The sequence below is a fragment of the Panicum hallii genome, chromosome 2 (assembly GCF_002211085.1).
Source record: "Panicum hallii strain FIL2 chromosome 2, PHallii_v3.1, whole genome shotgun sequence".
NCBI classification, from domain to species: Eukaryota; Viridiplantae; Streptophyta; class Magnoliopsida; order Poales; family Poaceae; genus Panicum; species Panicum hallii.
Window position 1 is genome coordinate 14,786,431 of NC_038043.1, and position 16,086 is coordinate 14,802,516.

The 16,086-nt window shown below is 42.3% G+C and overlaps 1 protein-coding gene across 2 annotated transcripts; it reads right to left on the reverse strand.

The window, feature by feature from the left end:
- Positions 1-5,115: 5,115 nt before the first annotated feature.
- Positions 5,116-15,722, reverse strand: LOC112879691 (flowering time control protein FCA-like). 2 transcript variants are annotated; one of them, XM_025944056.1, is made up of 18 exons: positions 15,223-15,722; positions 14,314-14,384; positions 13,779-13,857; positions 10,847-10,929; positions 10,714-10,765; positions 10,169-10,236; positions 9,486-9,552; positions 9,107-9,186; positions 8,971-9,035; positions 8,804-8,866; positions 7,704-7,860; positions 7,550-7,627; positions 6,911-7,459; positions 6,562-6,741; positions 6,286-6,486; positions 5,766-5,825; positions 5,621-5,667; positions 5,116-5,467 (listed from the first exon to the last, which is right to left on the reverse strand). In XM_025944056.1, the coding sequence occupies exons 1-17, from the start codon at positions 15,566-15,568 to the stop codon at positions 5,629-5,631; spliced, it is 2,238 nt and encodes a 745-aa protein (XP_025799841.1). In that variant the 5' UTR covers positions 15,569-15,722; the 3' UTR covers positions 5,116-5,467; positions 5,621-5,628. The 2 variants fall into 2 exon arrangements, with proteins under 2 accessions (XP_025799841.1, XP_025799842.1); XM_025944057.1 differs by having other exon boundaries at positions 6,562-6,660; positions 15,223-15,568.
- Positions 15,723-16,086: the final 364 nt, after the last annotated feature.

The window sequence follows — 16,086 nt, forward strand, 5'->3', positions numbered from 1 at the left end:
GAATTTGAAAACTAAAAGTTGACATTAAGGATCTACTCTTTGATGCTTGTTAGCTGAAAACTCTACCCAGAGCTAAAAGCCTTCATAAGTCTAGTTACATGGCTAAGTATACCATAACCGGGTAAGCCTTGCTAAGTATTATTATACTCAGTCTTGCTAGTTATATGTTTTGCAGGTAATGTCTTGCAGACCCTACTCTTCCCTTGCCTTGGCCCTGTGCTTTTCCAGAAGGTTGGTCCATGAAATGGGATCCGTCCCCGACCAACATTGGTGGTACCGAGTGATGTCGTGCCTGGGCTTAGCATGACATCTGTCTTGACGACGTGCTGTAATCATCGCGTATGTTTTTCCGCTGCCAAAAACCATAGCTTTAACAGTTTGTAATCTTTTCTCTAAATTTGAAACTTCGTACTTCTTTTGAAAACTCTTGTAATGTAATTCTCTGTGATGTAAAATGTGATGGTGATTGTATCTCTGGACTCACCTTCGTGTGAGGTAACCTTATTTGATCCTGTGTATCGGTGGTTTATCGGGACGTTACCCGACAGGCCAAGGGATTATACTGTTTGAAGCACGTTGGAGCCCTCGGGAGCGGACTCGCGTACTTGAGCCGGTATAATTCAGGTTGGTTCTGCCACAGTGACCGTCATTAGGAGAAGCGATGGCTCCGTTGCCTTCAAGGGTGTACTCAAGGGAAAGCTTTATCTAGTGGATTTTTCACAAGAAAAGGCTCAACTTGATACATGCTTGGTGGCAAAGTCTAGCTTGGGTTGGTTATGGCACCGCCGACTAGCCCATGTTGGGATGAGAAACCTCAACAAATTCCTAAAAGGGGGTCACATTCTAGGACTAACCAATGTCTCTTTTGAAAAAGATCGTATTTGTAGTGCTTGTCAAGCCGGAAAATAAGGTGGTGTTCCTCATCCATCAAAGAGCATTGTCACCACCGTCAAGCCATTGGAACTACTACACATGGACTTATTCGGTCCGGTGGCTTATATGAGTATTGGTGGTAATAAATATGGTCTTGTCATAGGGGTTCTTGAGCGCTGTCTCTTGAATCCTTCCTCAACGGAGACGTAGCTCCTTTCGGAGTGAACTTGGGGAAACAAATTATGTCTCCTTTTTGTGCTTCTTACTAGTTTTATTAGATATTTGCTTGTGAGACTAGTCTTCTAGGGTTTGAGGTCGATCTAAAATTATATTAGTCTCTAGAGCAAGACAACTGTTTAGAAACACTCCTAAGGTATTCCTAGCTTGCCTAAATTTACTCGATCTAAATTGCAGCATCAATATGTTGTTAGTGTGTACATTGTTTCATATCCAGACTCTCTAGACAATATTTTCAGAAACTTCGGACACAAAATCCGGAGTATCCGGACATATATCCAGAGTATCCGGACATCTGTGTTACTAACATTGTCTAAAGTGTTTTTAGTTTTAGATTTGCCTATTCACCCCCCCCCCCCTCTAGGCATCTTGAGATCCTTTCAGACCTGGCGGAAACAGTAATAGAGGTGCCCAACCCCCAAACCGGGGCGAGGGAGGTTGGACCTGCCGACCAGATGAGAGGCCCGCCCCTGGCGCATCAGGAGAGGCGTGCCGCAAGGATGACGGCACCATCCCCTGCCATGTGGATGGCGAATAGGACCAAGAACATGTCAGGTGGCGCTGCAGACCGGGCAGACGAGACTTGGCTTCGGGAAGCGGCAGGGTGCGTTCGAACGAGGGCCCTGTATGGGACACGTGTAGGATAGCTGACCTCAGCCCCGAGACGCTTAGGGGGGGCGAGGCACCCCCTCTCTCACGCATTTTAGCCCAGCCCACCAGAACTATAAGGTGGAGCTGGACCTTCTCACGTAGACACACTCTCTCTCTCTCTCAGATCAGACACATCGCTTGCAAGCACCCCGTTGTAAGCACCTAGCATTCGAACGTGATAAATACGAAGAACACCACCCTATACTGTACATAGAGCAATTGCCCAAACCAGTCTAAACTCTTGCATTCGATTGTTACCGGTCTAAACTCTTGCCTTCGATTGTTAGCCATCGGGCTACGGAGAAGCTCGGCACAAATTACTAGTCAGTGATCGAAACACAGATAGGTAATCTGCTGGAGCACCTCCAATCACCAAAAGAGTAGTCTTTTGGTATTGTTTTGGTATTGGAAAGAGAGATGAGTATGTTGTAATGTCGATCTCATCACCTCCTATCTTCTACTTCCAAACCAACAGAGTAGATTTGCCGCCTATCTAATAACCTAAATGCCATACTTCAGCTAGTTGTGTTTAGAGGCTAAGAGAAATTGCTAGAAATCCATGTTCACTTACACTTACTTGTATCTATATAAAGAAATATATATATATGTGCACTCCAATCCTCGCTAAAAAGATAAATTAGCTGGAAGGAAAAAAAAGGAAATCTAAGCCCCTGGGATTGCAACAACGCTAAGAATCTTCTTTTTTAGCATCATATGCCTCAACAACGGCCAGAACTAGTGATGCCAAAAAGGCCAAACGGCCATTAAGTAAGCTAGCCATTGAGTAAAGCAAATGGTCTAATTTTCAAACAGTCCTGGAATACTTTGGCATGACAAGCTTCTTACCGAAGAATGACAAGCCTTAGTATACCGCCTGAAGATGACGATCCAACCGCTCGGTGTTTTTGTTATGTTATAACCTTTATTTGTGTTCATTTAAAGCAGTTTCTGTTGGAGATGTTCTATGAACGGCTATATATAGCTCACTAGTTGTTCATGTGGTCCTTTGGTTTAAATGATCCGAGCTTTCGTTTGTTTGAATTTAAACGATTTTCATTCTTCTCGATACAAAATACTTGGTTCCGATTATATCTGCAAAGATTGAGTCGTAGATATTGTTGGGTTCATCTCAGACTTGCTCAATTATTGAGGCACCGATATTTGATTGGCCACGGCAAGCAGGTCTCTTTCATGGTGCTCCCACGTCACAAGAGAGTTGGAATATATGTTTACAAGTGTCGCTTTCAGCACAACTTTTGGCTGCAATTTAGGCGAGGAAAATGCATGGCATGGATCTAATTCTAATACTGTGTGGGCTAGGCCTGATCATAGATCGGACTGGGCCACGTTCGGGTCGGGCCAATAGAAACCTGATGTTCTTTTCTATCAGCCCGCGCCCGACCCGACCCGACCCGAGCATCAGACCAAAAATCTTGGCCCATGCCCGCCCGGTGCACGATCCGGTGGCCCGCGGGCCGATCCGATGGCCTGACAATCCTTGGCCGCCCGCCGCCGCTGCCGCACCTAGATGCCCGCCGCCGCAGCTGGCCGCACCGTGCCGCCCGCCGGCCGCGCCTGGTCGTGACCGGCAGGGCCGCGCCCTGGCCGCCGGCGCTTCCCGCAAAGGAGTCGGGAGGGGAGGAGTTGGGGTGGGGCAGTTTAGATGGCGGTGAAGGAAGGGGCTGCGGGTGTGAGCGGGTGGGGAGGGAAGGGCGGATGGAAAATTAGGGTTAGAATCAGCTATTTATGTGTCCTTTTTGGGCTGGGGCACCAAAGTTCTATGGGCTGCATAGGAAAGAGGGGTTTCTTAATATAATATCGGGTCATCGGGCCGGCCCGCGGTTTAAAATTGCGACCCGAGCCCGACCCGAATTTTTGGCCGGGTCAAAAAAAACAGGCCCATGCCCGGCCTGTGCACTTCTCGGATCGGTTCGGGTCAGATTTTTTTCGGACGGGTCGGTTCGGGTTCATCGGGTCGGGCGGCCCATTATTAGATACTTCACTGCTTGAAAAAAGCGGCGATAAAAAATAAAGGTGGGGGAAGATGTTTTTTTAAACTGTTTTGTCCCTTGTGATAGTAGTACAAAAGTAGAGTTGGGGTGGTTGTCCAATGCGACATGCTCTCTCGAGAACCATACTTAGATATTCTTCTCTAATTTCTTTTTTTTTTTCAAGCGAGCGTTCGTACTGTGGTGCAAGTTGTAATATCTAAATGTACAACACAACGCATATACACGCACATACAAAGTCGCATCCTACGCTAGATCTACACATATAGTACACACTGTCTTTAAAGAAGATCCATGAAAAACTGACCTTCGCATGCGAAGAGCATGTTGCTTCCCTTTGGTCCAAAGGCGTTGGAGGCTAACAAAGAAACCTGGGAAAAAATCTGCTGTGAACCTGCGTCGAGCCAGGCTCAAACGCAGGCGGCAGGCGCTCCACCGAGCAAACCTGCCATCGGTACTACGGGGAGGCGCGAAAAGGGCGAACTTTTCTTTTCTGAGGGAAAAGAGAGAACTAAACTTGCACCTGCTAAAAGGGCTAAAGGCCCACCAATTTGTTTTGCAACAAATAGGAAGAGGAATATGAGATTGCCGTATATGTTTCTCACTGAATTGAGGGCATCTCAATTCCCGCCGGGTTAGGAATTACAGTGTTTACCGACTACGGTAGCATTTCTAAACGTACAAAGTCCGTTTGAATGTCGGCCCTAGTCTGCCGTGCCAAAGCATCGGCCGGCCAAACTTTGGTCGCCGATTTGGCCACCCATGATTTAGCCGGGGCAAGCGCAAAAATAAACTGAGTATGGGCACGGAATTCAGAGCATGCCTAATTTTGGCCGGCATCCAAACAAGGTAGCTGGGCACAGTCAAAGGCCAATTTTAGTAACATGTTGTGAACAATGCAACCATTCACATGCTTATCATCACTTTTATTTATCTTTGTAGAAGTTTTCGTTCAAGCTCAATTTTTTTGTCTATACACACATTGAAACATTATTCAGAACTTCCACGCATTTTTTGAAAGTGCTACGTGAATACGTGATTGGGAGTTGCCACTTGGGTAGCTAAGCATTTGCCAACATGAAGGCCTAACGTGGGAAGTGAAAACAAAGCGCCAGGTAGGGAAAGAAAAAAGAACGCAACGAAAAAAGAACGCAACGTCAGGGTCCCATAGGCCAATTTGCTGATCCAATGGTGAATTTCTACACACCATGGCCCATAGAAACACAAGGCGAAGGCAAAACGTGCACTTGGGACCCGGCCATCATGCAAATGTTCCCGCATGATATCTGAAATGGACTGCGACCCAGTGCAATATCAGCCGGAGTTGCACAGTGCCTCGTATCAGTAACACAACACAGAACCGGGCAGAAACAATCAGATCGCCAAACGTAATGCCACAACATCGCAAATCATACCACAATGGTAAGGAGAACACAAATGAAAGGGAAAAGACCTCCGCCACGTGGGGATAACCCGCTGGAGAACATGAATCGCTAACAGGGGATACATGGCCTGGGTCGCAACCATGTACACATACAGGATCTACCATCTACATATCAAGTCTAATCTAAATCCAGAGTTACACAGATCGGATGGGCGCCTGGCTGTGCAGGATAAACAAAGCCACTGTTACAGACGGATGGCACACGGGCTGAGCTCAATTCCGAGTCTTGACTAGCGCTTTTTGTTGTCATGACCTGAAAAATGAAGCAAAAATCCAGGCAGGCAATGTATAAGCACAACCCAATGATCAGACATAATGTCCTACCAAGATCATAAAAGGAAATCCCCCCACATGTTTCAATTCAAGGGTACGTTGACAATAGGGTAGGAGGAAGGGTGATTCGTACCTGCAGCCCTAACATTTCCAAGCATGTTCTTGTGCAGCTTGAATGCCCTAAAATTATGTATCCAAAATAAGTGATGTGACTGGAAATATGAATAAGCAGTCACAGTGCTAAGCGAACATTTAAGTAATGCAATAGACTAAAGTACCTGCTGAATCCTACTCGGGTCAATGGAACCCCCTGCCTGTAATTGAGAGTAATTTAATTCCTGCATACAAGTTTTGAGCTCCACAACTTCAGACATTGTAAAAATTATTATAGCACATACTGCACCAAAATGTTGCAAAACTGGCAATCTGGCATCTTCAGATTCTATCATAATTTAACCAGAAAGGCATCTAAGTACAGAGCTGATAGCTCAATTTATACAACTGATACATCCTTATCCTCTTTTGCATCCTGCGTGCTGAACAGAGGATTGCAAAATAAAAGCTTACATGAAGTTCAATAGCAATCTACTTGAATCTAATAGGACGAGAGCTATAGAGAAAAAAATGCTGCCCCTAGAAAAAAGCCAGATCCATCTGGACAATCCCAGTTCATCCAAGAGAAAAATATTATCTTCAAGCATGTTTGCACACAAGTAAAAAAAAAACTAATATAAAACTGTAGACAGAGCTAAAAAATTCCACAAACCAAAAATATGACAGAAGGAACTGCATGTGCACCTTCTGTTTCATCTGCATTTGTGCTTGTCCTTGTGCCTGGGGAAGTTGTTGAATTGGTTGCATGGATGGAAGTGACTGACCCTGTGGTGGTGACTGCAGTTGCTGTGCAGCAATATTTTGTTGGTGCTGTTGAAGCAAAAGCAGTTTCTGCTGCTGCTGCTGCTGCTGCTCATACAGCACATACTCTTCAGGCTTCTCCCACTGCAGGACACAATAACCCGTAAGAATAAACCACAAATTTTGCTAAAATATCACATGATTAGCACCATTCCTCACCTTACTCTCACGAGTAACACTATTGTAGTAGTACTTAAAGCCTTCAGGGGAGGTATGCTCTGTCCAGTTGCAGGTTAAAGAAACTGCAGGTGAACCAACCTGCTGTGGAATTGCATTAATATTTGTCGGAATAATGGCACCTGGAGCACCAAAGGTACTGGATTGCACTGGCTGTCCAGACTGCAAAATTATGTAGTTTGAATACATTTCAACTTTACAATATGTAATAGATCCAACGAAAAACAGAAAGCAGATATAATTTATTACAGGGGAAGACAGCAACAAGGGAAGCATGTATGCAGCGTGGTTTTATATCATATGTCTAATCAAGTCGGTATAAGGAAAGTACCTGCTGTTTAGCAACCTGTGCTGGGGCTTGCTGATTTAGGTTAGTTTGCTGCTGCATTAGTTGCAGCTGTTGCTGCAACTGATAAATCGCCTGCTGTGAAGACTGGTAACTAGACTGCAAAGCGGCTTGCTGTTGAAGCAGTAACTGTGGTGCTTGTGAAGGCATCTGCTGCATCGACTGCTGGAGCATTTGGGGAGCAACACTGGTGGGAAGTTGCTGCTGGCCAGGAACAGCTTGCATGGGATTGGACTGTACAGATGAAGGAGCCTGTAAAGCACCTAGAGAAGCATTCTGTTGCATCAATGGCTGTGATGCTGGAGGTTGGCCAGCCAATTGCAGAGATGGCATATTCTGGCCAAATGAAACAGGTCCCGCGGATTGTGGGCCCTGAAGCTGCCCAATCTGTGGAATAGGCCCCTGCAGAGGCTGTCCTTGCTGAGCATTCTGCAATTGCACAGGGAAATTCTGTGGTGGACCAGGTGGCTTTTGCATGGTTGGGATTTGTTGGCCTCCCAGGTGATGCCCTTGTACCATGGGAGGGTTCATGCCCTAGAAAGCATAGAGCCCCCGTCACTATGATATAACAATTTCGATGGAAGAAAAATCATTAAACGGAAGTCATAATATGACTAGTTGTACCATATGCGATGAAGTTGGCGCAGCTGTCTGAGTTGATAAGGAACCATTTCCAGGGAACATCGGAGGTCGAAAAGCAGCCTGTCATGTTTTGAGAAAAGAAGATTAGGAAACGAACTAACTAAAAATAAAATCACAGGATTGACTTGAAACATACAGTATCTGCTGATGATACAGCGCCACCACTTAGTGCCAAAGGATTGTCAGATCCAAAATTATTGTATTGATTAGGTGCCATTGACCTTGGACTTGATGGACGCCAAGAGTCAGGAGGCATATGCCGACCCCTTGGTTCATCAAGATTGGCTGTCGGCCTGGATAATAAAAAATGAATAGCAATAAGCAAACTCAGATGAAATTCTAAAACTTCTCAACTACTCCCTCCGTTCCAAATTATAGGTTGTTTTGGCTTTTCTAGATACATAACTTTTATTATGTATCTAGATATAGCGTATATCTAGGTGAATAGCAAAAGCTATGTATCTAGAAAAGTCAAAACAACCTATAATTTGGGACGGAGGGAGTAGAAGATATGATTATGATTAATTAGTACAAGACTATTAGACTCTTCAACAAGGCAGAAAAATGATAAAAGTTAACAGTTGTTTCACATTCAGATATTCCATTGTTGTCTATATACCATCATATCTTATTTATCCCTATGTTAAACATCTTTGCAGATTATTTCAGAGCTGCCACATGTGTTCTTTTTCTCAGTGTTTCTACATACAATCTAGGGATGGCAGTCACACACATGGGTGCAAGCGCCCATGGGTTTGGCACCTAATGGGTGCAGGCGTGGATGTAGAATTTCACAGACCCGATCGAACCCATATTTAGGCGGGGTTGGGGATGGTGTAGGATTTCACCCGTGGGCGCCCATTGGGCGCCCAAAATCCCTTAACGTCTTGATGCTAACCCCTGCATAAGTATTGAACTATACTAATGTATTGAACTTTTGATGTTGAATTGTTGATGTATCATGTACTACGAGGTGGAAGTTTGGGTTGCTGTCTTGCTAGACCATTATGGATGCAGCTAGGTGTGATGGGTCTCACTATGGGTGGTTTTTTCTCCACCCGCACTTGACCCAACCCATTGCCATCCCTACAATCTTTGGTATGTACATCAGTAAAATTCCCATGTGTCAGCAACTCATGTGCAAGGAGAGACCACACATGGTTCATCTCATTAACAACCTAATTTAGTTGTCCTTGTGCAAAAATAAGTAAAGTGAATAAGTAGTGAAACTGAAACCTGATAACAAGGGCTGCATCCGATCGTGGACTGAAACCAGGACCTCCAAATGCAGGGCCACTCCTAACCAGAAAGGCAAATCAGACAGCAGAAATGATGATGATTATAATTATTTCAGGTATATAAAATAAAATATGATATGCAAACAGTCACAGTTTGCTAATCACCTCGATTCTCCTGGTCTAGGCCTCTTAGGATCAGCAAATCTAATGACTAATGGTTGCTCGCACCCCTAACACAGAAAATACGCCATAAATATCCAGAAAGCGAAAAACAGAATGTCAGCCTTACACAGAAATTTACCCTCATTATGTAAGTCCCATTAAGGGCATTCATAGCTGACACTGCTGGCTCTTTTGATGAGAATTTGACAAAGCCGCAACCTTTATATTACATAGGCCAAAAGTCAGAACTTGGAATGGAAAGAGTTAGGGCCTGATTGGTTCGCTTCCAAAATATTGGCATGCCAAAAATGTGGGCAAGCATATAAATTTTGGCACTCATTTGGTTGAAGGCCAAAAAGTAGCCCACATAACCAAGTGCTATTCTGAACTTGCCAAGGTTTTGGTAAAAAAATTGGCATGCCTATATTTTGGCATGCCAACATTTTGGTATCCAACCAAGCAGGCTCTTAAAACTAGAAATGAGAAGAGTTAAATATTAAAGCAAACAATTCACAAACCTCGGCTCTGCCTCATGCCATCTCTCATAATGTAAACATCTTCCACATGACCATATGGGGCAAAGATCTGAGAAACATATTAAACATAGATATGGTTCAAAATGTTTCTTAACTGAAGAAAATGCATTTGTCATCAATCTTAGAAACGCAAACAACTACATTTGTGTTAATAATGTCCTCAATGTAGCTAAGTACTCCCTCTGTTCTTAAATATATGACACCGTTGACTTCTTGCCCAAACTTTGACCAACAATATTTATTTAATGAATTAGTTAAATAAAATTAAATCAGTACCACTACGTTGATCATCAACACTACTTCAGATTTAGCTTATAGATGTATCTATTTGCATAAATATTTGTAGAAAAGACGAATAGTCGAATGAATGAAAAAAGTCAATGGTGTCATATATTCAAGTACTGTTGGTGCATAAATATTTAAGAATGAAAAATGTTATCACAGGTTGGTAATGGATATAGCAAGAAGTAGATTCTACATCTCTCAGGCAAGAAAATTTTTGTTTTTTTCTCGAACAAGCAGGAAGCTGCGTATCTTTGTATTAAGGAGAGAAATGGTCCAAACAAACTGCACTACCCCACCTAGGACCAAGGGTGGGAAGTGTTTACAGAACAGTAAAAGGACTCTTACATTGCTAAGGAAAATAAGGAGTGCAAAATACTTGCCTCTTCAATCTCCTTTGGAGTTGCTTGCTTATTGAGGGATGCAACAAATAATTTGTGCTCAATGGCCCCTAACAAATTTGTTCAAAGAAACCAATGAATTCACCCAATAAGTACAACAAAAGATCGCAAGAAGAAAAACAAACAAGCTAGGCAACTTGAACACAACAAAATAACAAAGAATCCTAAAAGTGAAATGATATAGTTCAGATACAGAAAAATGGAGAATCAGAACAAAAATCGCAGCAAAAGTGATCAAGAACTAGCGTACATGTAATTGTAAAACCTATCAAGATTTTAGGAAACACAATAAATTTGTCTGTACATGCTACAAAAAATAAAGTGCTTTGCGATAAGCGGCATATAGAGGTATGTGCAAATCTTAGAGAAGCTGGCACTAGTGTTGAAGATGCGCTGTTTGAAGTTTTAAACACAACAATCAAATAATTTTGAGAGGTTGAGTATAAAACAGGTAGAACTGTTAAGGTTGCCTCAAAACCAGTAATAACAAAAAATGCAGATAGGTCACATAGTAAACCAAGTATTACCATGTCGTTCCCTTTCACCATCAGCATATCTAACTTGAACAGGGCCCATTGCCTGACATAAACAGATTCACATTCAATAAATTGCAAAATAAAGAAACTGAGCTTAACGAATAGCCATCAATGAAGTACGTACTCCAGGCAAAGTGTACTGGTTGTGCAGACCCCTGATGGCGCTCTCTGCCTCCTCAGAAGTAGCATATTTAACAAAACAACAACCTGCGAATGTAAAAAATGCAGATTATTTAGAGTCAGTTACTATTTTCTGTACTGTGATCTACTATATCGGCCATAATAGTAGTCAGTGAACAGCAGGCAAAAAGGAGATATGTTGAATTTAAGGAGGCAAATAACATTTTTTTTAGTTTTAAACAGTCAAGAAAAACAACTTAGACCATTTCACATTTCAAGAGCAAGCATCATTCAGGTAAGGGGTAAACAAAAAGGTATAAATATTTCGCAGACCACATCAAAGTATCAAGTAGGGCAACACTACATTTGCAGCACCAACAGGCACTCTCAGCTATCGAAGTCATGGAACTATTCATCAGGTACGGCAATTTACCATGCTACAGTTGACTACAAGTTATGCTGCAATTTTTGTAACACCTAAAGGCATTACTTGGATCAAAGAAAAGAAGTGTGATTCGCACATCAGAAAGCACGAGGATATCCATAAATCCTAAGCTGTGATACAATTAGAACTCAGTCTGCACTTCGTATAATGGCGCATAAAATGCAAACAGTGACAAGTCGTTAGTAAAGCACATGATGCACCAAAATTGTGCATACTATGAGAAGTCAGGCACGTCACAGAACACGAAACAAATATGAAGTGATAAGAGACTGGTTATCAACAAGGCCAAGAAAGTTTCTAAGGTTGAACCACAGAAAAGGTTTAGAGGGGCTTCAAGCAGCCACTGTATTCAACACCATAAAAAGGATTAACAAAGATCCATCATCATAATCACAAAGCATTTTTTGACAGCAGTCAGTAAAAGTCTAGCAAAGCAATTGCCAAAAGGCAATCTGCAATAAGCTGATAAAGTGAAATATAGGAGCAATACAGTGGTTAATCTAGATACCACAACAAGCTGATAGAGGTGTAAGTAAATATATAAAACAAGCCACCAAAATGGCATGACCTTTGAGCAAGCTAGATCACCAGCATTGGAAAGCTTTTACAGCTGTGCATCTCATGAACGTGCATTGAGGAGAAAAATGAAAAGAACCGCAAGGTGCATGGTAAATAATAAAAGGATACACTCAAATAGTCTAGAGAATACACGCAACATCAATCTTGAAATAAAACAATATAATAAGCGGATTCGCAAATGGCCCAAAAGGCTTTCTAGAAAGATATAATTCAGCCAACACGCAACATCACTCTTGAAAGAAAACAGTATAATAAGCAAACCGCCAATGGCCCAAAAGGCTTTCCAGGAAGATATAATTCAGCCAACACAAATGGATAAGTAGGGATGAAAAGAAACAGCCAAAAAGTGTGATGTCAATTAACATCTGATAGCATGCATGAATACCCTCTAGGTACAAAGTATAAAGTTAGTCCATTAAATGAGTATAATCTGTCAGAAGACGAGACATTACTACTTGCAGAACATGACAGCACAAACAATAATGAGCAACAAATTTCACCCATCTACCATATCCATGATGCTGCAGTCTATATCAGAATAATTATGAGATACATATGCTATGATCTTAGTGCAGAGTGTCTCACTTAAAGGGCGTAATCAAATCATGTATGACAAAGGCTTTGAAATCCAGATGCACGTTTATAACATAAGTTATGGATCCAGAATCAGTTCAATTTCAAATTTCCCTATGATAACAACATAAGCAGCAGCAACAATTCCAACAGCAACAAAAGACCAATAAGATAGATCAAGCACAAGGACTTTCTGGAGCATCCTCATCAGCTGCATGTCAAATGATCCCATTCAGAATACTAAACATCGGCCCTTCATAGACAGCAGTTACACAGATAATGTGTCTACAAGTCAAGTACTTTGGAGTGACGATCATCACACAGAATAGATGAATTCCCATTCGGTAAGTGTCCATGCTTACATTAGATGCAAGACGCACAGCACTGGTATACCAGCATGTGTCATCAACTCCAAGTTACATAACTTAGAAACACCATTGCCAACCATATCAGACCAAGGTTGCCATACAGCTAGAATCATTATTTCGAAGATTGCATTGTAGATATTTCGTGCGAACAGAAAATTCGTAACAGTTGTGCCAAGCAACATCATACAGTCATGGAAACACTAAGCGCATCCCAAATTTACACGCACATCAATGAGTTGCATACAGCCAGAATATCCAGTTCAAACCCAGAACTCACAAGATTCATCATCTTCATCGGATCAGGTTTTCAGATCACCCATGACAATATACCATTGAATCAGATGAATCTAGATTGACGATGCACAACATGTGTGATCATTTCCAAACAGTACACGGTCATCAACACCACACCAGCTGTCATCAATTGTGATAGCAATATGCAGCTATACCGCATCATCCAATCACCTTTTCACGGGATTCAATCGCTCACATTATGGGATTCCACACCATGCAATTCATGATTACATGGATAATAAAATCTTAAACCATGAAAGGCAAAGGATGGAAATTTTGTATTGATTCATTATAAGGTTATCTGTTCTTGCATCACAATCAAGCACATAGATGCAAAGGTGAAACTACACCCTAATTGCTAGAGTGACACAGGAGATCTGAAGGTCAATATCATATAAACACAGTTTTTGGTACTGAATCTGCTGCCTTGTGTAGCAGTAGAGTTGAGGCTAGTTAGGTTGCAGTAATCAGCGGACAGTTAGTTGCTTCCATTCTAGTCTTCTACTGAATCCACAGGAGACGAACAGAATGGAAGTGCAGGAAATGAAAATCAACAACCGCCAAATCTAACTGAGATAAGATGCAACCTTGTTGCTCCTATAACCTCTCAGAAACCTGAAAACAAAAGAGATACTTGCATTGTGATAATATGAGGAAAAAACAAAGTCATAGCGCACCTTGTTGTTCACCGGTCTTCCTATCCTTGATTAAAGCAACTTCAAGAACATCTCCATGCTCCTCAAATAAAGGACGGACCTGAGGACACAAGAATCTGTCACAAACTGAGCAACACAATAAATAAAAATCTAAATAACAAAAAATAAAGCATCATATACAGGAAATATGAGTACTTTTCTAGCTTAATTCAATCACTTGTTAGCCAAACAGACAACGACCCCAAAAAACTGGAGCAGGCAATAACTGGCTAGATGCAGCTTTACTCCATTTTAAATTTGAATATTTATGAGCTGATATATATGACAAACAATACTTTCACATCTTTTATCTTGTAAGCTAACTAGAGAACTTCTAAATTTGAAACCTCTAGATTGTTTTGTGCATAGTGATTAATAATAACACAACACTAAACATGAATACAAACAAAATTATATCATCAGCTCAGGAATAATGTAAAGTAAAAAATATGCTAGCAGAACATTAAGAATTTACTATGCAAGAAAGAAGAGATAATAGCATGAAAGTAATACTGACATCTTCTTCAGTTGCTGTCCTCGGAACAGACCCAACAAAAAGTTTGATGTAATTACTTCTGCTATCATGATCTGCAGGAAAATTTCAAGCAATATCAATATAAGCAAAAGAAAGGGTTTGCCTATGATTAAGAAATCTGTGTCCACTTGACCTCATTCACATACAGCACTTTGCCACAAGTTATTCCTACCATAGAATAATAAATTCTACCATTTTCTACCAATATAATTTGTTGTATTACTCTGAATGGAAAAGCAAGCTTTAAAGTAGAAGAAAAGTCAAGTAACGTAACTCTTAACTTAAGTTTTGAGATGTTTGAGGACAAATGGTAAAATTAGTCATGAATTGACACTTCTACAATCTAATTAGTTGAATATCAAATGTTGGAATAAACAGGTCTGTCCAATCAATGTGCCAAGTTACTATACAAATTTACTACAGATTATCTCAAGAATAAACCTAGAGAAAATCCTAACTTGAAATGCTAGGAAAGTTAGCAATACATCGAAGTAGAACTTTGGCTGTCCCTCCCTTCACATGTAGACAAGGTGCACCCAATATATCCAAAACACTCAACAGTCGTCCACTCAAATAGTTGGGTGTTTTTCTCATTATTACAGCACATGCTGCTAGAGTACTAGTACTATATTATCCAACGGATTCATGCTATGCACTCTGAGTTTCGCGCAGCTTTGTTAAGTCTCAACATCGACTTGCCTGTTTTACCAAGAATTTCTAAGAAGGTTGATAGAATTTGCGTCCATATGCTAAGGAGGTCACAAATCAGCCACCCTATCAGCACCAAAACCCTAGTCGTGCTCAAGCAACATCAAATTCCCCATCTGGGGACAGCACAACCCTAACAATTGCGTATAGCATCCAAAAGGCCCACGTGATTTTGGAACTAACCTTGGAAATCCCCACGGCCTCCGCCTCGGTTGCCGCCGCCGTAGCGGTGCCTCTGCTCACCGAAATCGTCCCCACCGCCGCCTCTGTACCCTCCACCCCCGCCTCCGCCTCCGCCTCCGCCGCCAGAATAGTCGGAAGAGCCACGATACGGGTGAAACCTCCCGCCACCGCCACCGCCTCCTCCACCACTGCCATCTCCCCCGCTGCGCGAGGAGTAGCGATGGGGCGGGCTACCCCCTCCGCCGCCACCGCCGCCCGACCAGCGGGAGGGGCCCCGCTGGAACCGGCCTCCGGAGCGGTCGCCGCCGCCCGAGGGACAGCCGGAGCGGTCGCCGCCGCGGTGCATGTGACGGAACTAGGGTTTTGCGGTGAAGCGGGTGGAGAGCACGAGAGCGAGAGGGGCGTCTGGGCGAGTCGGAGGAGAGGGATCGACGCCAGACGACGAGGGGACCCGTGGGTGGATTGGGATTTTCGTTTTGTATTCCGTATCGTTAGCTTCGTGTCGATGGCCGGCCAATGGCTGGCAGACTTATGCGTGGACCGGATCGGGTCAAGGATCTGGACCTTAGCCAATTTTATCAATTTTCAGGAAATGATCGACATTGTTCCAACCAGTAATAAAATGATCATCATTTTAGCACTATGGTAATAATAAATTAAAAAAAGTCAGAATTTAGATCACCTTTATCTGTAGTTTATGTGGATGCATTTTAAGGTGCATGTTCTCTACTATATCTATAGTTATGAATATTGCATTAGTTGATATTATTAAGATGAAATCTCTCAAACTAGATACATAGCTCTTAGCTCAATCGATACTACTTTATTTCTACACCTATTATTTTCTAAAAGTTGCTAAAATTC